Source organism: Macrotis lagotis, chromosome 8, assembly GCF_037893015.1.
Source record: "Macrotis lagotis isolate mMagLag1 chromosome 8, bilby.v1.9.chrom.fasta, whole genome shotgun sequence".
NCBI lineage: Eukaryota > Metazoa > Chordata > Mammalia > Peramelemorphia > Peramelidae > Macrotis > Macrotis lagotis.
Window position 1 is genome coordinate 183,177,000 of NC_133665.1, and position 22,584 is coordinate 183,199,583.

Consider the following 22,584-nt stretch of genomic DNA (forward strand, 5'->3'; position numbering starts at 1 on the left):
AACATCAATGCCTACCAAGATCAGGGAAGGGAGAGACTCAGAAAAATCTGGAAAGATTTCTATGAGCAAATGTAGAACCAAGACCACAACTCAGACAAAGAGAGCAGAAGGATACTCCTAAGGAGGCTGGAAGGGGTAGGCAGGGCAGGGTTAGGTACTGCTGTGTTAAATTTAATACATCCTTTCAGAAGAGGCTGTCTGAAACAGATCCATGGTTTCATGGACAATTTTGTGAATGGAAAATCCATGTTTAACAAGTTCATAATAATAATTTTTTAAGTAAAAAGAGAGAGAAGGGAGTGGACAAAGAATGAATAAATCAGTTATTTTGTTTAAAAAGTGTAAAAGGACCTCCTAGAAGATGAGGTGTCCTCACTATAAAATAATGTGAATTCATAAAGTCTATTAAAATTGTCTCTAAAATGAAAGGTCCTTCAAAGGTTCTAAAAGCCAGTTCCCAGGACCCCACACCCCGACCCCCCTTCTCTTCTCTCAGCTCCTAGGCCACACCCCAATCATCCTCTGAGTCCCCCAGCATCTCTCCACCCTACTCCCAATGCAACACAGAAAGTATCCATCTCTTTCCCATATGAGAAACCCAAGGAAGTCCATGTGGTTGCCTCCGAGAAGACAGAGCCCAGTGGGGAGACCCTTCTCCTACCTCGATGTAGCCTCCCGGGAGAAGCGGCAGGGTTTCAGGAGGAAGGGCCATGGGTGGACTTGTCTCCAGGGGCTTCTTTGGGCTGACAGTTGGGATCCGGTGCAAATACCCATAGCCAATCCCACATCCGAGACTGTGGGACACCAGAAATAACAATGAAATTGTCAGTGTCCCCCCATTCTCTCTCAGGTCAGTGGCCTCTCAGAAGCGAGGCCTTCTCTGCACTCAGTTAGTAGGGCTCATGCTCAGGACAGGTAGCCATGTCCAGAACCCTAATTGGGTTCAATATGTCCTCTTAGTCTGAGCAGATTTTTGAACCCATTACTTGATTGGAAGAGGTGTTTGCCGAGATGCCAGCCCTTGGCTGAGCTCTCTGGGGACGTGGAGTGCTCTCTCTAGCCCAGCTCTGTGACTTGAGGAATTTCCTCTGCTTTCAACCTGGCTCCCTTCCCTGCTCTCCATCCTCTCCCCCCCCCCCCCCCAGACAACTCCTGCTGCTCCCTCTGGGAAGCCTGGAAGTCTGGTTTAGGCCTCAGCTCAGGGAGGGCAGAGGCTAGCCTGACCAAGCCACAGCCCAGGAGGTTACCAGATGTGATGTTAAGTTGGTGGTGCCTGCCAAACAAGGAATGTGTTTTTTTGTAGCTTCTTGTCATCAAGGCAGAGTAATTTATGAATAAGATACAAGTCCAGGGGACAGTGAGTTAAGGAGATACCCCCAAGAGATTCATTTATCAAAGACCTTGTCCATCTCTGACCTTCTCCCCATGCCTGGCAAGGGGGCTGGAAGGACCCATGGGCAGGGACCCCCAATAGGACAGTACCTTCCTTCTCCACCCCAAGCGCCATTGGGAGTCACGACCACCTCACGGCACGAGTCAGTCTCAGAGTTATAAACCATCAGCTTCAAGGGTTTCCCCTCGTGGGACTCAATGAGTGAGAAGAAGTCCTCTGACTGAATGAAAAATGGGGCACATCAACACCTCGGCCATGCGGCTGACCCTCCTTCACTCCTCTCAATGAGGGACAGTCACCAAATTCCTAACCAGGCCTCAGCACAGCTCTAGAGAGGGGTCTGGAGTCAAGGCCACTTGGTCTCCTGCTTCCCCAGGAAAGGTGGCCCAAACCTCAGCAGTAGGCCCTAGGGGGAGGGGAAGGGGGGGTTACTCACCTCCTGGAGAATCTGGTCAGAGCCAACCACATAGTCGGTGTAGGGCTGAAGCCCAGCCAGGGCTGCAGGGGATGAAGGCTCCACATCCTAGGAAGAAGCACAGGTAGCTCCTTAGGGTCCCACTAAGAGGTAGAGACCAGACTGGGACCTGAAACCCAGCATCCCAAATAAGCACCAGAAAGGAAGAAATGAGCTCAAAACCCCATGTTGTCCCCCTCCAGGGGGTCCTCTCAAGGACAAGAGTGGTCCTCAGCATACACACCAAGGGCTTCATCATTGACTCAGAAGAAGCCAGTCAGTCTTTTCCACCTCCAAGATTCTAACAGCAGGAGGACTCTCTCCATGCACGGAGAAGGGAGGAAGGGGATAAGGCTGTTCATCTCAAAGAAGAGAAGGGTCCAGTGTTCACTGATGAATCCACTGGTGAAGGAGGGCACAAGCCACAGGATGACATTGGAACCATCCCTTTGCCAAGGACCGTCCCCTCAAGGAAGGGATGGCCTTGGGAGGGCCCAGTCTGTCCCCCATCCCTGCAGGTCTTCATCAAAGGGCACTTGCTGAGCTTGGGCTGAGTTTGGTCTCATTGGTCCCTGAGTCCCTTTCCAAACTTCTGGAATTCTCTGAGACAAAGATTAGAAAAAGTCATACGGGGGCAGCTAGGTGGCGCAGTGCATAAAGCACCGGCCCTGGAGTCAGGAGTACCTGGGTTCAAATTCAGTCTCAAACACTTAATAATTACCTAGCTGTGTGGCCTTGGGCAAGCCATTTAACCCCATTTGCCTTGCCCCCCCAAAAAAATTTTATAAGGTTGCAAGTCATTCCCCAACTGATAAATGGTCAAAGGATATGAACAGATAGTTTTCAAATGAAGAAATTAAAGCTATCTATAATCATATGAAGAAATTCTCCAATCATTATTGATTAGAGAAATGCAACTTAAACAACAATGAGGTATCACCTCACACCTAAAAAGACAAAAAAGGAAAAGGATCAATGTTGGGAGAGGTTGTGGGAGGATTGGGACAGTGATGGATTACTGGTGGAGTTGTGAATGGATCTAACCACTCTGGAAAGCAATATGGAGCTATGCCCAAAGAGCAATAAAACCGTTCATACCCTTTGACCCAGCAATACCAATACTAAGCCTATACCCAGAAGGAATCATAAAAAATGTGAAAAGCCCACATGTTCCAAAATATTCATAGTAGCTCTTTTTGTAGTGGCAAAGAATTGGAAAATGAGAGGGTGCTCATCCATTGAGGAATGGTTAAACAAGTTATGGCACAATGAATACTGTGGAATAGTATTGTTCTAGAAGAAACCATAAAGGGTCAGACTCTAGAGAAGCATGGAATGACTTACAGGGTCTGGTGCTGAGGGAAGGAAGCAGAACCAAGAGAACAATGTGCACATTAACAACAACATTGTGAGATGGACAACCTTGATGGAAGCAGCTCCTCTCAGCAGTTCAGAGAGCTGGGACAATCATATTAGACCAGCTATGGACAATGCTAATCCCCATTCAGAGGAAGGAAAACAAAACAAAACAAAACAAAAAAATCCTTCAGAACTTGATGAACACTACAATCACTTTTTTAAAAAATGATCTCTAGGGGCAGCTAGGTGGCATAGTGGATAAAGCACCGGCCTTGGAGTCAGGAGTACCTGGGTTCAAATCCAGTCTCAGACACTTAATAATGACCTAGCTGTGTGGCCTTGGGCAAGCCACTTAACCCCATTGCCTTGCAAAAACCTAAAAAATAAAAAAAAATAAAAAAATAAAAAATGATCTCTTATGTATTTCTTTCCCTTAATCCTAATTCCTCATAGTGAAAAAAAAGTAATCTGTAATCATATTTAACTGTGTGTGTACAATATTAACCTGACTGTTCACTGCTGAGGGGCGGGGGTGGGAAGGGAGGGTGGAAGGAAATTTTGTTAACTTTAAAATATACATATGGGGGTGGCTAAGTGGCACAGTGGATAAAGCACTGGCCCTGGAGTCAGGAGTACCTGGGTTCAAATCCGGTCTCAGACACTTAATAATTACCTAGCTGTGTAGCCTTGGGCAAGCCACTTAACCCCATTTGCCTTGCAAAAAAAAAAAAAAACCTAAAGAAAAATATACATATGCATGTGAATGGATTTGAAAACTTTCATAGCATGTATTTGCAAAAATATAACATCAATTAAAATGTATTAAAAAAATAAAATCTGGGGCGGCTAGGTGATGCAGTGGATAGAGCACTGGCCCTGGAGTCAGGAGTACCTGAGTTCAAATCCGACCTCAGACACTTAATAATCACCTAGCTGTGTAGCCTGGGGCAACCACTTAACCCCACTGCCTTGGAAAAACCAAAAAATAAAAAATCCTTATATTACAGACGGCAAGGCTGAGGTTCTCCTGCATCTGAGCAGAGGAGACTTGAGCATGTTCACAACTAGATGGGAAGAAGCCAAAAAAGAAGAAAAATGTCTGAAAAAGAATGCTGTGGAGCTGCTAAGTAGCCAGAGTGGTAAATCTAGAGTCTGGAAGAACTGAGTTCAAATCCTGCCTCGGACATTTACAAGCTGTATGACCTCAGTAAGACACTTCATCAGTTTGCCTCAGTTTCTTCATGTAAGATGGGAGTAATAATATCTACCCTGCAAGGCTGCTGGGAGGATCAAATAAGTTAGAGAAATGTTCAGGAAGGATTTTGCAAATGTTGCATTGCTGCCCTCAAAGTCATCATCATCATCATCATCATCATCCTCTAGGAGCACAGCCTGTGTCAGAGAGGCAGGAAGAAAAAGGAGAGGAGAGGAGACCATAGGCCTCCCCCCACATAGAGGGCTGGACACCTGCAGTCACTGCTGGCCTGGAGGAAAGGGATGGGTGAGAAGGGAAGGAAAAGAGGGGCCCCAGCCAAGAAGGATTGGCAGAGTGGGGGTGGTAAAACCTAGGGGCCAGGTATTTTTAGGTAGAGACTCAGGAGTCAGTGAGTGACCAAGAGCTGGCCAAGCCAAAGGCTAGACTACAGCTGCCTCTGGACATGAGGCCAGGATCTTCCCAGGCCTGGGGAACCCCGGGAGGCCAGGAGGCAGGAGAGGGGAGGCACACACCAAGATATCCACTTACCAAAACGTGCCACACCTGCTCGTTGGCCCTCTGGAAGCTGCAGAAGCGCACACTGGCCCCCAGCAGGCCCTGGCCTCCCCACATGTTGCTGGGCACCACCTCCACCTCACGCACCCTTAGTGTCTTGATGCTGTACACCTCTAGCTTCACTGGCTTCTCCATGTTAGCCTTCAGGAGGTCCTTCAGGGTGCTGCTCTCCTTGTTCTGTCATTGGGGAGAGAAAGGGGGGAGGGGTCCCCCAAAGCTTCTTCCTGTTAACATACCCTGAGGCCACAGAAAAAACTGCCCCAGCTCACCATCATGGGCCCCCACCCAGAAAAAGGAAGCCTGGGCTTGGATAAGAACCTACCACCACCCTCAGGAGGGGTAGGAAGGGCAGGGGCGCCCCTGGACTCACCAGCCTTGCATGGCCAATGGTGATGATGAAATCAAAGAAGGGCTCCAAGCCAGCTTGCTGAGCCGGAGAGTTCTCCTGAACCTGTCAAGCAGGAAGCCAGACAAGGCTAGGTAAGGTCATGGCTCAGGCCTAGAAACCCCCCCCAAGCCCCCACCCACCCTCAAACAGCCTCCAGCAGGTCCTGCCCAACTCCTCCAGCTTCACTGCCTGCTTAGGGACCCTCTCCCGCCTTCTCCCCTGGTCTTGAAGATCCCTGGAGTGCCAGCCTTAGGAACAGGGACTGTAAACCAAGTGTTGGCAGGGTGCCTGGCCCCAAACAGGCAACTTCATAGCAGCAGTGGTAGTACCAGCAGTGGTGGGGCAGTGGCAGCGGTGGTGGCAGCAGTAGCCCTAGTGGGAGCAGTTACAATAATAGCTAGCATTGACAGAGAACTTTCATGCACTTAACAACAATTTTCTTACTGATTCTCCTAACATGCCTGTGAGGACGGTTCTATCGACGTCCCCTTTTATAAATGAAAAAAACAAGTGCAGGTAGAATGACTTGCCCAGGGTCCCACTGCCAGGCTCAGCTCTGCCCCTTTACTACCTGGTGCAGAACCACCAGAATTCTGGGCCCCTCTGACTCAGAAATCCCCTGGCTCTCGCCCTAGGCAGCCCAGAAAGCAGCCAAATGAACAGGCAGAGATGATGGCGAATGAGCCCTTGGATGAAGGCGTGATGTTGGTCCAGCACAGAACAAAGAAGACCAATCTGTTTTGTTTTGTTTTTTAATTCACCCGCTATTTTCCCTTTAAGTGATCATCTGAAGGGATCATCTGGCTTTCTCTTTGGCAGAGTGAACACCTTGCTCCCCAAAAACAATCCTAAGTCTCTCAACTGCAGGCCAGCTTTGAGGAAATGAGAGGAGAAGGTTCCTGTGATTTGGTGCCTTTGGAGAGGTAACATTCACACACAGGACCGATGAAGGAGCCAGACAAGAGGGTGGAGCCAGAGAGTGGGAGAAGGGAAGGGGGCCAGGTGGAGAAGGGCTCAATTTAAAGGTCAGGGAAAGCAGTAGGGAGCCACTGAGGCTTCTAGAAGAATAGGCTAGTGGGGGAGAAGACAGTGCAGCTCATGAAATATGTAAAAGCAGAGAAGGGGCAGAAAGAGCCTCATCAAGAGGCCCAGAGTAGTCTGGGAGCCACCTAGATTTGGCTGGACACAAAGATCCATCACCAAGACTGATAATCGTGTTTGTGGAGTTTGGTCAAGTTTGGAACCATAAATCTCACTTGAAAAAACATTTAGGCTCAGGCATAAAACAAGGCTCCTCCCTCCAGCCCCGACCTCTCTCTGCAGAGCTCTACCTCACATCACCAGTTACCTTACAAGCATCAAACACTGGATGATCCATTGACATCTTATGTTGAACATACCCAACATTGACCTCGGTACCTGCCCCCCAGGCCTCCACTCCCAACACGTCTCCAGTCACCATCACCCAGCTGCACAACTCCAGAGACGTCCTGAACTTAGCCCACACATCATACCTGATGTGAAGTCTTGTGGTTTCTGTCTTCACTCCATGAATTCCCTCATCACCTCACATCTGAATTCAAACCATCCTCCCCTCAGATACCAAAGTAATTTTCCTAATTACCATTACTGGTAGAATCTGCTTGGGGGGGATCCTTACATACATGGTCACATAATAACTATGCCTTTTAATCCAGTAATATTACTAATGAGATCATACAAAGGGTATTGTTATAAAGGAAAAAAAAAGAATTCATGAAATAATTAAGGAGAAAAATGAGCAAAATCAAGAGAACAAAGCATATAGTAAAAGCAAGATTGTTTTAAGAATAACTGAGCAGGGGCAGCTAGGTGGTACCATGGATCGAGCACCAGCCCTGGAGTCAGGAGTACCTGAGTTCAAATCCGACCTCGGACACTTCATAATTACCTAGCTGTGTGAGCTTTGGCAAGTCACTTAACCCCAGTAACTTGCAAAAAACAAACAAAAAAAAGAATAACTGAGCAAATAAGTTATTTTGATTATTATAAATACCCAAATTAACAACAAAGGCCATGTGAAGAAGACACTATCTGCTTCTAAAGAAAGAACTAATAAATAGAAGCATGTACTTTTTTACACACACATACACACACACACACGCACATATCTATTTCTGTCTAATGGCAACCATCTCTAGGTGGGAGGAGGGGAAGGGAAAAGAAAAAACATTTACATGCTAACTTTATTATATATTTAAAAGAAAGAGAAAGTTGAACATAATTGTTTTGCAGTTTCATATGCAATCATCTTTTACATTAAACTGCTGGAGAAATGCATTTTTATTCCATTAATTTAAAAGTTAAAAAATGAAAATTTAAAATAATCAAAGTACATGGCACAGTTCCACATAAAGAAAATGTGTTCAGTATATTTTTATTTATAATGATGCTGATGATCATTTCTATATGAATTATAATTGGGTTTCTTTTAAATATATGGAATTTCTGGAATAAAAAAGAAAACTATAATATTTAAAATTCTTTCTTGTAATCCTTAAAAAATCAGAACTACAAAAATAATATGTACCTCACTTGTGAAAAAACATTCTAAAAAGAGGACAGCGAAAATGACTAATGAGCTGTTATGAATATGCTATATGTAAGAATCCATTTAAAAATGTAAATAGGTTTTAGGTTTGTTTAACCTCATTGTATAAATTTTTTCTTTAAATATACTTGACATTAAAATAATGAAATAATTTTTAAAACAGTATGACAACATGAAAACATTAATTTCTCCCCTGCCTGCTAATTGATTCATCAGACAAGAGGTCTACAAAGTATGTCAGGTGCACCCTCAACTCAGAGGGCTTGCCTCAACCTTCCTTTCACTAGACCCAGGCAAAGACCTATAGTTTTAGATCAGCTCCCAGGGACAGCACCTCCCCAGATGGCTGGTGGTGGGTGGCGCCACCACAGAAGAAGTGGCCGATCCAAAAGTGGCTCTGCAGGACTCTGCTGTGATGAAGAGACAATAGCCAATCTCTGGCTGGGAGGGAGCAGAGACCAGATTCCTCAGTTGCTTCATCATTCATAGGGCTGGCTGGCATGTATAGGGAGATGGGTCTGTGGGATCCTTCAGAGAGTCATTTTAAAGACACACCCATATCCCACCAGCTTCCAGAATATCTAGGGAGGACAGGATTCTTTTTTTTTAATTAATTTTAAGGCAATTGGGTTAAGCGACTTGCCCAAGGTTATTATTATTAAGTATCTGAGGCCAGATTTGAACTTAGGTCCTCCTGATTCCAGGACTGGTGCTCTACCCACTGTGCCACCTAGCTGGCCCCCTGAGGGGAGGATTCTTAAAGAGAACATTTCCAGGAGCCAATGAGACTGAGATTTTGTCTCATCTCACACACCAATCCTCCTGGGGTGTCCTACTGACAGATTGGAAAGGAATCTGCCCCTCATAAACACATCAACAGTGTGATAATCCAGGACTTCTGACTGGCCTGTTTGTCTGCAGGGTGGCACCCACACCTGGCAGTGCCCTGGAAGAGGATGAAACATCAATCATAACAACAGCCAAAGGGGTCTTTCTTGTGTTATTTGCAACCCTCTTATCAGTCAGGAGAAGAGAGCCAGGGGTTCTCTGGGAGATGGAGGCCTTGCACTCAAGGGTCTCTTCCTGGATGATGGCACTGTTGTGCTTTCCTTCACCAATTGCTTCATCCAGAAAAGACAAATGGCCTATAAAAGCAGAGAGGCCTTGCCTCTGGATACTATGCTAATAGCAATAATAATAATAACATTGGTGATGATGATGATGACAGTGTCTGAGGTAGGATTTGAATTTGTCAGATTCCAGGTTCTGCCCATTGCATGACAGTCACCCAGAGACATGGCAGAGGCTCCTTTTGAGTCAGATGCCCACCCCATCACCCTTATTCCACTTTCAAGGTCTGGACTCAATCTGATCAGGAGTCACTGATACTGAACCCTTCCCCCCAGCTGGTCTCTCCATTAGAATATAAGCTCCTTGAGGGAAGAGGCTGTCTTGGCTTTTTGACTTTGCATTCCCAGGTTGTGGCAGAGTATATGAAACATTAAATTGTGTAATAGTCTGTTGGATTTTTAATTATTCAAAAAAAATACAAAAACCCATGGAAGGTAGGAAACCTTCCAGGTAGAGTGTTAAGTCCTTTGTTCCTCACAGTCAGTGTTCAAAGTTTATGGGTTTTAGGAAACAAGGACTTATAATAAGAAAGTTTTGTGGAGCAGTAGAGAAGGGTCAGGGAACATTTCTGAATAAGGAATGCAAGAAGCACCCTCTACAGCATCCCAGTTCCTAGTTCCTTATCTCCAAAGACAGTCATTTCCTTTGTTGAACAGCTCCAAATGTTAGCAAGTTGTTCATTGTGTTGGTCACTTCTCGCCCTAGCTGCTGGTTTGCCTCCAGAAACCATTCCTGGGTTGGCCTACCGAACCCAACTGATGAGAGCAGGCAGGAGTCGCGACATCCGCTGGTCATGGGAGATTGACCCCACTCAAATTTCCAGGACAGCCTAGAGGCTGACTATAGTCAAACCCCTGGGAGCCAAAGATAGTTGGAGAGGAGCCTCCTGGAACTGGGCTGCCCTGAGGTTGTCCCAGAGACACGCCAAGAGGCTGCTGCTGCCAGTCTTTTATCCTTCAGCTGTTCTGGCCCACCAAATGACTATGTATTTGCAAAGCAAACATAGCCAGGCTATTCTGAAGAGAAGAGGGTGGTCTTTGATCCGTCAGACATGGAACCAGGATCAGGAAAAGAAACAGAACAGGACAAGGTGTGTCTGGGTCATGGAAGAGAATCAAGGGACCCAGCAGAAAGTATGCGTTAGAATTCCTAGGGAAGTGAAGCCATGCCAGGCCTGAGGAGAAGGCAAGCATGGAGGAGGAACAACAGTGAGTGCTCGAAGTAAAAGGACAAGTGGCAGGCAGATGGAAAGGAGGCTCAGTCACACTGGGGCCATTCTTCTGATTCCCACTTGGAGGAACCAGATGGAGAAGGACAAAAGGAAGGGAACTGGTCTCACAAAGGTCCTGGGAAAAGCTTGGGAGTAGAGGAAGCCAACCCAAAGGGGGCAATCTACAATATACTCAGGGCCTGCGATCACTTCTGCAAAAAAAGATGGCACCAATCTCATCACAACCTCCCTGGCCTTGGCTCCTTATGGGTAAATGAGGCCCATTCTATGGCAGGTTCTCTGACTCCTTCCTTCTAGCTCTGAGGGCAGAAGGGGCCCTACACTTCCAGCTGAGGTCAATAGATGAACACAGAAGAGGCCCCAGACTCAGAATCCATGAGGTTAAAACATAAGATGTCAATAAGACGTATTTGTGGGGGCAGCTAGGTGGTACAGTGGATAGAGCACTAGCCCTGGAATCAGGAGGACCTGAGTTCAAATCTGACCTCAGACACTTAATAATTACTGTGCTGTGTGACCTTACTTCCCCCCTGCCTTAAATAAATTTTTTAAATGTTTTAAAAAACATAATTGCAATAGAAAATCAAGAAAAGTTGAATAGATCCTAGGAGCCAACAACCCTCTGAGAATCTGGCAGGGTCTCTGGAGAAGCCTGCCACATGTCCAAATGTAAACTCCTTGAGGGTAGGGACATTCCTGTTTTTGTATCTAAGGTCAATCACAGAGTATGACACAGAACAGAAAAATACTTGCTGAAAAGACTAATAAGGAAATCCGTTTTCCATGACTACACATGGTTAACCTCTAATAGGCTGCTTACTGGCTCAGGGAGGGGGGGGAGGGAAAAGAGAGGGGAGCTGAATCTGAGACTCAAAACTTAAAATGGGGGGGGCTGCTAGGTGGCACAATGTATAGAGCACAGGCCCTGGAGTCAGGAGGACCCGAGTTCAAATCTGACCTCAGACACTTAATAATGACCTAGCTGTGTGGCCTTCAGCAAGCCATTTAACCCCACTGCCTTGTAAAAATCTAAAAAAATCTTAAAATATCTCTTTCCCCATTCAAATATATATATATATACACATATATACACATAAATATATATGACATACACATACATGTACACACATATATATACCTATATACATGTATAGATATTAAAGTTGCTTTTACCTGTAACTGGGGGAAAGATAAAAATTCTCTTTGAAAAATAAATGCTGGTATAATCTATCGAATTGCTTGCCTTCCTTTTCAAGGGTATGGGGAGGAAGGGTGAGAATTTGGAACTCAAAGTTTTTAAAATGAATGCTAGAAATTGTTTTTACATATAACTGGGGAGAAACAAACCAAAAAAAAAAAAAAGAATGCCTTAAAGCATCATACCTGATGCTAAATGGTAAAGAAGAAAAAAGAAAAGAAATGCTTAGTCCCTAATTCTTGCTATGGTGTTCCATGAAATTCCTCTGCTAAATTACTTTCCCTTAACTCTGATCCAAAATCCAAGTGCCTGGCATACAAGAGGAGCTTAATAAATGTCTCTTGACAAATAGAGAGTCAGCAGAGGACCAGCTGCAGAATAACAACTGGTCAGCTATGCTCAAGATAAACATTACTAAGCTAGCTATCCCATTGCCCGGGCTTGGCAGAGATTCTCTCTCGGGTTATGCCAGATGCTTCTTTTAGAGGGTTTAAAACCAAGCCAAATGTGGAAACATTCACATCTCTATATGATTTCTATTATCTGTTCTGCATGAACGCCTGTGCATGAGCCCGTCACGGTGATGGACACAGTTCTAACTGTGGAGGTGGAAGAACCAGTCCCCATCCTGGCCCTCCTACAGGGACCTGGACCAGTCCTTTAACTGCCTGGGGACTAGTTCGATCATCTCTAAAAGGAGAGGTTAAACAAAAAGCCTTTGAGGCCCTCACTATAATCATTTCCAGGACTATAGTTTGCCAAAAAAGGAAAAGGTTATTTCAGTTGTATGAGGAGCTCTGAAAGGATGCCTCCATAGGTTTCTGGCAGCTTCAAGGTCATCATCCCCAGCCCAGTTTCTCATCTGACCCATGAAGACAGAAAAGTCCAGGGAGGGGAAGCCCAAAACCAGGAGGTGACCATCAGAAGGAGGATGGCAAGCCAGGTCTCCTGACTCCCCTTCTCCATCATGTTGCCTCTAGTTAAAGGAAATTTTAAAGATGCCAGAGGAGAAAGTACATTCTCTGCTGTGGATGGAGAGAAGCTTTGGAGAGAGGGTTGAGCAGAAGGTCCTTCAGAAGAACCAGGCAACAGCAGTAGATAGAACTCTCAAGGCATCTGGGAACAACACAATGACTGACGGAGAATCAGGAGGTGTCACAGGGAGTATCAGGGAAGGCTATCACAAGGTATGGTCTGAGATCTAAACAGAGTATCCATAGAACTTGGGGGGGGGGGGGCGTTGCAAGGCAATGAGGTTAAGTGACTCGCCCAAGGTCACATAGCTAAGTAAGTATTAAATGTCTGAGAGACTGGATCTGAACTCATGTCCTGCTGACTCCAGGGTTGGTGCTCTATCCACTGTACCACCCAGCTGCCCTCCATTGAACTTCTTAAGAGGATTCTGCAGTGCCAACCACATGGAGCATTCTTGCTCCAAATCATCAGTATTAAGAGAAATGCAAATCAAAATGAAGTTTAGGGTATCATGCCCTGCAAATTGTCAAAGAGGACAAAAAATGGCAACAGTAGAGAATGTAGGAGGAGAGGCACAGTAATACATTGTCCGTGGAGCTGAGAAATGGCACCAACCGGAAAGCAAATTTGAAATTATGCAAATAAAGTGCCTGAAGGGTCCATACCCAAAGACTCCGTTAGTGGGCTCATACCCCACGGAAGCTACTGAGAGGAGAAAAGTTCCAGGTCTACAAAAATATTTATGGCATCAGTTTTTGTGATTGCAAAGAACTGAAAACAAAATAAAAAGGCCCCAGCAGTCAGGGAATGACTATGTCCTGGTAGAGGGATGTGCTGGAACCTTCCTGGGCTGTAGGGAGTGAAGGGTGTGAAGGAGGCAGAGAAGCCTGGAAGAAGCTAACTGAACTGAGGCAGCCCCCCCCCCGCAGAGCAGGGGAAACAATGTAGACGGTGAAGGCAACAAAGTAGCTGGACCCAACGGAAGGCAACAATGTAGCGGGACCGACCGAAGGCAACAATGTAGCGGGACCGACCGAAGGCAACAATGTAACGGGATCAGACCGAAGGCAACAATGTAGCGCGCAGCGGACCAACCCCAAGGTCTCCAGAGGTAGCACCTGCTGGGGGAGCAGCAGCGGGCCCCGCCCCCACTCGCTCAGCCCGGGGGGCGGGGAGGACCCCCGCACCTGTGGTCCATCCTCGGGGCTGATGTTCCGTCTGGAGTACTATGGGGGGGGCGGTCCTGGGGTTCAGGTAAGGAAGGCCAGACATCCATCAAAATGTATTCAAAATCAAGGGGTGGGGGTGGGGCTGCTGCCAGCATGGTGGCGTCAGAGCGGACACAGACACGGACGCGGACACACGGCCCCACGGGCCCGCGCGCGGCCACGGGCCTAGGGGTCGGGGTCCCGCGGGGGGGAGGGGCGCAATCCCTGCCTGGGCAGTCTCATGTCACTGACCAGCTGGGCCCCGGGGCCGCGGCGTCACTCACCCCGTGCAGGTGGAATCCCTCCGCGCCGCCCTCGGGCTGCTCTGCGCTGGCCGTGAGGCCCATGGCCACGCGTGGCACCGGGGCAGGCGGGGGAGGGGACAGCACCTTCCGGCTCCGGCGGGGCTCCGCCGGCTCTGGCCCGGCCCGGCCCGGGGCGGAGCGGTGCGCAGGCGCGACCCGGCCCGGGACGGAGCGGTGCGCAAGCGCGGCGGCCGCGCGGCAGGCGCGCCCAATAGAGAGCCGAGCCGGAGGCGGGGCCGGCACCGCCCGCAGATCGAGCCATCGGGGTTGGATTCCCCGGCCTGGGCCCCCGGCCCCGCCCCGGAGGCCGCCCCGGTTGCCAAGGCGACGCCGCGGTTGCTACGGACGCCGCAGGAGCCTCAGGCGGTCGCCAGGGCCGGAGTTTCCGGGCGCGAGAGCCTGAGCCCGGGCCCGGCCGAAGCCGAAGTCCCCGAGGGACCCCCGCCCCGCGCCTGCCCGCCCCCCGCCGCCCCCCGGGCCCGGATCCTCCTCCGGCCCAGGATGAGCAGCAACGACTCGGCCCTCTTGGTGGGTGGGGGCCGGGGGGAGGGGCAGAGGCGGGGCCCCGGGGGTCCGGGCCTGGGCCTGCCCTGGGTCTCTGGAAAGAGAGTGAGGAATAGCCCGCAGCGGGAGGCCGGGGCCCCCCTCAGGGCCCGGGGGCCCGGGGCCCCGCGCATGGCAGACACTGATAAGCCGCCTCCAAGTCTTTCATTTCCTCCAGATTCCGCCGCCACCCTTTGGTTGGTTTTAGTTTTATAGTGACTTGCCCAAGGCCACCCAGCCAGGTAATCATTAAGTGTCTGAGGCTGGATTTGAACTCGGGTCCTCCCGACTCCAGGGCCCGTGCTCTAGCCCCTGTGCCCTCTGGCCGCCCTGCTGCCATCCTCCTGAAACTGCTCCTCAAGGTCGCCATCAACTCCCCGACTTCCTGCAGCCAGGGGTCTCTTCCAAGACCTCATCTTCAGTTCAGCTCAACAGAGTGAGGTATCGGGCCAGAATCTGGGCGTGAAGCGCTCCAATGGATCTGGATATTTATCCATTTGGAAATGTCCCCTTTCTGAGCCGCTCCAGGGAGTCCTCCCAACCAGAGGAGGCCTCCCTCCCTCCTTGACATCAACAGGGAGGGGTTGAGCACTCTACCTGTCACACATCCTTCTTGCCACGCCAGCACCCCATCTCTCTTCTCTCCTCCGACTCCTGGACACCACTTTTACTCTTGTTCTAGAGAGTTTCTCACTGGATATGTGTAACAGCCCACCCACCCCCACCATGGGCCTGGCCCTGGCGAAGGCAACCCAGCTCTTTCAACCACCTTGTCCCACTGAGGGAAAAGGGCTTTGGCTGTCCATTCACATGACTTTTGCATTTTGAGCACTAAATCATCTTCATCCACTTGGCCTCTCTCTGGAGATAGTTAGGCCAAACTCTTCTAGATGATGACAAATCCTTTCCAGAAGGCTCAGCCATGTTTGTTTGTATGGAAGGCTCAGCCATGTTTGTATGGAGTTGTTTGGTGGACAAGAGTCCAGTCATCTGCCTTTTTTGCAAGCCATCATACATATTCCCTCCCAAGACCCCTCCGTCCCAATCAGCACTTCTCCAGCACTTGCCTAGGGCCAACCATCTCTTCATTTCTCACAACCCAATGTTTTTCCATTACATTCACCCACCATAACTTGTCCTGCTTTCCCCCATTGGTGGGCATCCCATCCATTTCTGAGTCTTGGGATCCTCTTCTGCTTTCCTGGGTCTATTCCTGAGGTACTAACAGTGTGGTTGATCCAACAGCGATTAATACTCCCCTTGAAGAAATTTGCCAATTAATAACCAAAATTATTTCCATTCCATTACTTGTTGAGGTATCTCCAGCAGCTACAAGAGTAATTCAGATGGTTTTCTCTCCATTAGGCCGGAATAATCTATTATTGTCAAGAAGAATACTTCCGCCATGTGCAAAATGCTGCCATAGAAGGCCTGGAGAAATTTAGCAATGACTCCGTTCTGCAGTTCTTCAAGGCCTACGGACTCCTACGTGAAGGTAACAAATGAGCAGAGGGCCTGGGCCCAGGAGGTTAGGGGCATAGTAAGAAGCCAATGCATTGTACTCCACATATGAGCCAGAGGACCAAAACACCAGCAATTTGGCAAACATCAAGTCAAATCAGCAAGTAGTGCCTACTGTGGACCAGCCAGTGTGTTGGGAATACGGAGAAAGGCCAAAACAGTCCCTGTCCTCAAGGGGAGACAGTGTGCCAACGACCCTGTAGAAGCAAGATAGGTGCAAATTAATATATTCAGTTCTGTAGATATCTGTATGCAGATCTAAGGGAAACATGCCCCAAAGCGATAACAGTTAAAGAAATTCAAATTGAAACTATGAGATATTATCTCAGACCTGAAAATTATCGAAAATGATCTCCCCCAGTGGAAAAAATCAATGTAGAGGGCTATATAGAAAGACGAGGACATTCATACCCTGAAGGTGGACTGCAATTTGGTCTACTTGGGATGAAGTGAGAAAAAAAGTGAGAAAAAAAAAGAAAAAAAAACTATTCATCGCCTTTGACTCAGTCGGCACCCCCACCCCAAAGAGGTTAAAAACAAATCCATTATAGACCAAAGTATTCACAGCAGCACTTTCATGGTTTCAGAGACCTGGAAATAAAAGCAGGCTCCCATCTCTTGGGGTATCACTAAAAAAAAAAAAAAAAAAAAAAAAAAAAAAAAAAAAAAAAAAAAAACCACCAAAACTGGTGGTACAGAAATACAATAGAATATTGTAGAGGCAGCAAAGAGATAAGCTCAAAGTGGGAGGATGTGTATGAACTGTTACAAGATTAGAACAGATGCAAATGACCACAATAAGGGAAAAAATGCCAGGGCATCTGAGCAACTGAAAAATCAATGAAAGGGGCAACTCCTCTCAAAGCGGAGAGGTGGGAGTCTGCAAGGGCTGAATGTTACATACTCTGTTTGGCTAGTTACTATATGGTAATACTGGCTAATGATCTTCTTTGATGCCCATAATAAAAGGGGTCACTTAGGGTGAGGGTGGATATATCCAGAAATGATTGGCACAAAAATAAAGGGAATTGTTAAACTTAAATTTTTAAAATAATATAGGACAATTAGTTGGGGACTGATGTGGAATATGGAGTGGAAAGGGTTTAGTTTGGGATATTAAGAACACTTTTATTGAAGTATGAAAAAATGTTTTGTAACAGTGAGTCAGTCAGCATTTATTGAGTGTCTGCAGTGTGCCCAGTATTTGGGGTACTTGGATCTCCCTCTCTTCACTACAGTAATCTGAAATGTCTCCACAGAACGCATACAGGACGCAATTGGTGAGCTGGAGACTCTCAGGACCCACCCAGACGTGTCCCTGTGTTCCATGATGGCCCTCATTTATGCCCATAAGCGCTGTGAGACCATTGGTAAGTGGGGCCTGCTGCCATCCCCTTGCTGGACTGATGAAGACCCAATACCAGAGGACTGTAGGCAGGGCTCTTCCTCAGAGTATTTCTGGGACCAAGATAGGATTGTTTTGCCACCCTTCAGTGCCCTTTATTGGCACTTTACAGTCACCAAGGACTTTCACCCCTATAACAGCCAACCTGTGAGTGAGGCACTGCAAGTATTATTGACCCCACTTTACAGAGAAGGAAACTGAGATTGTGGGAGTCCAGCCAGTCGCCTTCTCCCTGATATCCAGGGGCATGATGTAATCCATCTGTGCACAAAGGCTACCTCATATCCCATCTTTCTTCTCCTGGGTCCAAATTCTGCCCTTGGCAAGACTGTTCATCGTCTTTGGCATCTCTCTCATGTCTCTGCCCCATCTGTATGGTCAGATTCTTTCCTGATGCTTAACCATGTAGCCTGATCCTCTTAGAAACTGGGAAACTGGGTTCATGAGCAAGCTCATGCCCAGTGCCCACCTCTCCAGCCAGGCAGCAAGGGTTCATTAGTGTCTACTCCGAGCTAGACATTGTACTAAGGGCTGGGGGTGCAGAAGGAAAGAGGGAAGCAACCCCTGCCCTGGGTTTTTTTTAATTTTTAACTTAATTTTATATTTATTTTTCCTTCCTCCTCCCTTCCCCATTGAGAAGATTAAAGAAATAAAGCCTAATCTGCAAAATGCAAAACAGTCCCACATTAGCCATGTCCAGGGAAGGAGGGAAGGAGGGGAGGGGAGGGGAGGAGGGAGGAGAGGAAGGGGAAGAAAGAAAGGGAAGAAGGGAAAGGGGAAAAGGGAAAAGGGAAAAGAAAAGGAAAGTACTTTAATCTTCTCTTTTGAGTCCATCAGCTCTCTGTCTGGTAGAGGACAGCAAGTCTCCTTATAAATCCTTTGGAATCCTGGTTGGTCTTTGTGTTCAACAATGACTAAGGCTTTCAGAGTTGATGGGCTTTATAAAATTGTTGCTATTATTTATTATAATAATGTATATTCAGATGATTCTTCTTGTCCTGCTTCATTTTGCATAAGTACATTCAGGTCTACCCAGGTTTTTCTGAAATTCTCCTGTTCATCATTTCTTAAAACACAAGAGTATTCCATCCCATTCAAATGCCACATCTTGCAAGTCCAGCCTCAGACACTTCATAATGACCTAGCTGTATGGCCTTGGGCAAGCCACTTAACCCCATTGCCTTGCAAAAAACAAAACAAAACAAACAATTATAAACTGTGGTATAGTTTGAGATCAGGTACTGCTAGGTCCCTTTCCTTCTCAGTTATATGTTTTATTGATTCTTTTTTAATATTCTCGACCTTTTGTTCCTCCAAGTGAATTTTGTTTTTTTTTCTAGGTCTATAAAGTTGTCCTTTGGTAGTTTGATTGGTATTTCACTGAAGAAGTAAATTAATTTAGGTAATATTGTCATCTGTATTATTTTTGACTCAGCCTTACCATGAGCAATTCACGGTTCACCTTTTAGACCTGCCTTTATTTGTGTGAAGAATGTTTTGTAGTTATGTTTATGTAACTCCTTTGTATGTCTTGTTGGTAAACTCCCAAGTTCAAATGGAATTTCCCTATCTCTCCTTGCTGGATGTTGTCAGTAATGTACAGAAATATGGATGATCCTTATGGGTTCACTGCTTTCATTGTTTCAATCGGTTTCTGATTTGATTCTCTGAGGTCCCCTAGGTAGACTTCACTACCATCTGCTTATACTTGTCCTTTCCATTGCTTTTTCTTGGCTTATTGCTTATTGTGGTTTCTTCCTTACCTTGGTCCATCCTGGCAGTTCAGGAGTCCTCCCCCTTCTCCATCCTCCCAGCTGTCTGTGCCCTTCCTCCCAAACTTCCTTGTCTTTAACATTGTTTTTGTTATTCAGTCATGTCTGACTCTCTGTGAGCACATTTGGGGTTTTCCTGGCAAAGATACTGAAGTGGTTTGCCATTTCCTTCTCCAGCTCATTTTACAGATGGGGAAACTGAGGCAAACAAGGTTGACTTGCCAGGGCCACACAGCTACTAAGAGCATGAGGCAGGATTTGAACTCAGGTCTTCTGACTCTAGGCCACTGACCATCTACCTGACCCAGTAAAGAAATGATTTCTAGCACTAAGCCATGATCCTATGAGTTCTTCCAACAAAGTCAGATACTTGGTAAAAGCAACAACAAAGATGTAGCCAAGCAGACAAAACTTTTGTGAAAAAAATCTGCCTTTGTGGAAGGCAGAGAGGAGGAATGAGGACCCTCAGATCCTAAGTATCCATCCAACCAGCCTCCCTTCCTGATGTGCCACGTGACAGAGACGAATTGGGCTCAGAATCTGTCCTCAGGGAGTCTAGAGTCTGGAGGGAAGGTGAAATGTGTAGATAAAGAATCCACTTCAAGGGCAGCTAGGTGGTGTAGTGGATAAAGCACCGGTCTTGGAGTCAGGAGTACCTGGGTTCAAATCCAGTGTCAGACACTTAATAATTACCTAGCTGTGTGGCCTTGGACAAGCCACTTAACCCCATTTGCCTTGCAAAAAAAAATCCACTTCAGTTAGTGCTTATTGGCCATTTCCTATGTCTATTACACTAAAATGTGGGATGGGAAGGTATTCAAAGATCTACTTAGAAAGAACCGAATTCCCTTGGGAGGTAGTGTGGTTCAATGGAAAGAACCCAGGATTTGGGGCCAGGGGCCTACTGGGTCTCCCTGGGCTAGCTAGCATGACTGCCTAGTATTATGTGGAGAAGTTTCTTTGACAGATAGGTGAAAACAAAAAAGTCAAGTTACGTGTTGGCAGAATGCTGAGAGCTTAGGTTCAAGTCTCCCCTCTGGCACACCCTGATCATGTGACCCTGAACAAGTCACTTGCCTTCCTCAAACTTTGCAGAGAAAGTCTCACTGCATTAGTGGAGGGGTTCATCAGATGGGAGCTCCCTGCCTATAACAGCCCCTGTTCCTTCTTGCCCCCTTCCCCTCAGAAGGAAGAGAGCAGCCCCTAGAGAGATCGGACACCACAGGAACAGAGGAACAGCAAAGGCCTGGACACTAAGCCCGACACTTAGGCCCCTGGGGTGGGGGAGGCTTGTCCCATCTGGGGCCAGCAGGTTGCCTTTCAGATGGGTCCTCTGCAGACAAGATGGGGTTACCTGACAGTGAGCACCTGACAAGTAGAAGCAGCGGGCAGAGGAGAGAGATCTGGCCTCCACCCCCAGAAAGCCAACCCATGCCCACCCAGGGCTTCTGGTGAATACCCTCCTTAAGAGAGGAAATTCCTCACCTGGAGCCACAATCTAAGTTTTGTTTTAGGTTTGTTTGATTTTTTGGTTTTTTTGGAGTGTCTGAACCTGATTAAAACTGCCCACCATCTAGGTTTTTAAAAAAAATAAAGGTTTCACAATGTAAAGACTGACAAATTGCTTTCTGTGGGGGGTGGGGGGAGGGAAGTAAGATTTGGGGGGAAATTGTAAAACTCAAAATAAATAAAATCTTTAATAATAAATAAAAAACAAATAGATAGATAGATAGATAGATAGATAGATAGATAAATAAATAGAGCTTTCAGAACAACTGGTGGCAGAGTGGGGAGAGCACCAGCCCTGGAGTCAAGAGACCTGAGTTTAAATCCAGTCTCAGATACTTATTACCTAGCTGTGTGACCTTGGGCAAGTCACTTAATTGCATTGCCTGGCAAAAATAAAAAAAAATTAAATAAAGATTTCCTAAAATAGGATCACATCCCTATCCTAACCCTTCCTCACTCTGGCTTTCTCACTGGATTACAGATCGAGAAGCTATATCAGAACTTGAAAGTAGCCTCAAAGAAACCAGGAAATCTGCCAGCGTGAATGCCTTATACTATGCAGGGATGTTTCTTTGGCTGATGGGTAAAAACGAAAAAGCCAAGGAGTACGTTGACCGAATGCTGAAAGTGTCCAGCGGGTCCAAAGAGGTGAGGCTGGCGCACTCAGCTGGGCTCCAGACCAAGGGGCAGTTTGGGGGGGTGGGGGAGATTTTGAATCAGAGAGACCTATTCACCCATGAGTCAACTCAAGGGTCCTCTATCACCAAGGACAGTGGCAAAATGCAGCAGGCTGGATCCTAGATATCTGGGGGGAAACTTGGGGAGGCTCCAGATTTGAAAGGCAACCCTGGCAAGGCAGTGAAGCTCTAAAGGTGGGGGGACTTGAGGTGCTAGCACTCAGTGAACACCTTCCTGGTGCCACCAAGATACCACCCAGGTAATGCCTGGAAGTCAGGGTGGGGAAGGAGAAACACCCCCCCCCCCAATTCCCTCTTCCAGGGCTATGTGCTGCGAGGCTGGGTGGATTTTACTTCAGACAAACAGCACACTGTAAAGAAGTCCATCAAATACTTTGATCAAGGGATTCGCGACACCAAGGATGTGTTGGGCCTGATGGGGAAGGTAGGGAGTGTGGTCCCAGGGCCTCGGTCTACCCCCTCCCCCAGAAGGACCCCCAGACTCCCATCTGCTAGTCCGAGTTCCCCTTACTCCCTGTCCCGAATGGCACATCTTCCCCCTGCCTTTGGGCTGGCCTTCCTGGGCCTCCTCCCTTGATGTGAAGACGAAGCCTTGATGGGCCTCAAGGCTGGTGGATCTCCCTAGGTGGAAGGTATGTGTCCTCCAGCTTGCCTGGGGTTCCTCCCTGAGCCCTCCTCTGGTCACAGCCACATCCCAGCGGCAGCTGTTGGAAGGGACCCTCTGGGCCAGGCCTTGGCCCACCTATTTTTAGGCAGTGTCGGGACCCTCTGTAAGGCAGCACACCCATCCCAGAGTTGGCCCCCACCGGCAGATTTGCTCAGAACTCAGTCCAAGTCCTGCCTGAATTTTTTTCAATAGGCGAACTATTTCATGATACAGCAGAATTACTCGGGCGCCTTGGAAGTTGTTAATCAAATCACAGTGATGTTTTCTAACTTCATCCCAGCATTCATCCTGAAGATGAGGCTCTTCTTGGCCCAGCAAGACTGGGAGCAAACTGTTGAAACAGGAAACCGGTAAGGGAAGAGCTCACAAGTCACTGTCCTTGAGGGCTTTGATTTTTCCTCCAAAAGATGTAAGGATTTCCCAAGGTGCCATAGAGAGAAAGCTTTTCCCCACTGTCTCTCCTCTA

At 47.4% G+C, this 22,584-nt stretch overlaps 2 protein-coding genes across 7 annotated transcripts in view; one reads left to right on the forward strand and one right to left on the reverse strand.

Annotated features, from left to right (window-relative positions):
• GORASP1 (golgi reassembly stacking protein 1) overlaps window positions 1-14,125 on the reverse strand; it is a 30,565-nt gene extending 16,440 nt beyond the window's left edge. The window contains exons 1-6 of the mRNA XM_074199110.1: window positions 13,983-14,125; window positions 5,348-5,428; window positions 4,951-5,154; window positions 1,830-1,916; window positions 1,483-1,613; window positions 662-794 (exon numbers count right to left, since the gene is read on the reverse strand). Of these exons, the coding sequence (XP_074055211.1) occupies window positions 662-794; window positions 1,483-1,613; window positions 1,830-1,916; window positions 4,951-5,154; window positions 5,348-5,428; window positions 13,983-14,045 (699 nt within the window). The 5' untranslated portion in view covers window positions 14,046-14,125. The remainder of the gene's footprint in view (window positions 1-661; window positions 795-1,482; window positions 1,614-1,829; window positions 1,917-4,950; window positions 5,155-5,347; window positions 5,429-13,982) is intronic.
• Window positions 14,126-14,338: 213 nt separating this feature from the next.
• Window positions 14,339-22,584, forward strand: part of TTC21A (tetratricopeptide repeat domain 21A) — a 36,725-nt gene continuing 28,479 nt past the window's right edge. For 5 of the 6 annotated variants that reach the window (XM_074199111.1, XM_074199115.1, XM_074199113.1 and 2 more), the window contains exons 1-6: window positions 14,339-14,531; window positions 15,912-16,041; window positions 17,327-17,437; window positions 21,235-21,401; window positions 21,753-21,875; window positions 22,311-22,468. In XM_074199111.1, coding sequence (XP_074055212.1) covers window positions 14,505-14,531; window positions 15,912-16,041; window positions 17,327-17,437; window positions 21,235-21,401; window positions 21,753-21,875; window positions 22,311-22,468 — 716 coding nt within the window. In that variant the 5' untranslated portion in view covers window positions 14,339-14,504. Of the gene's footprint in view, window positions 14,532-15,911; window positions 16,042-17,326; window positions 17,438-18,812; window positions 18,875-21,234; window positions 21,402-21,752; window positions 21,876-22,310; window positions 22,469-22,584 lie in introns of those variants that run through there. The other variant, XM_074199116.1, reaches the window with a different exon arrangement.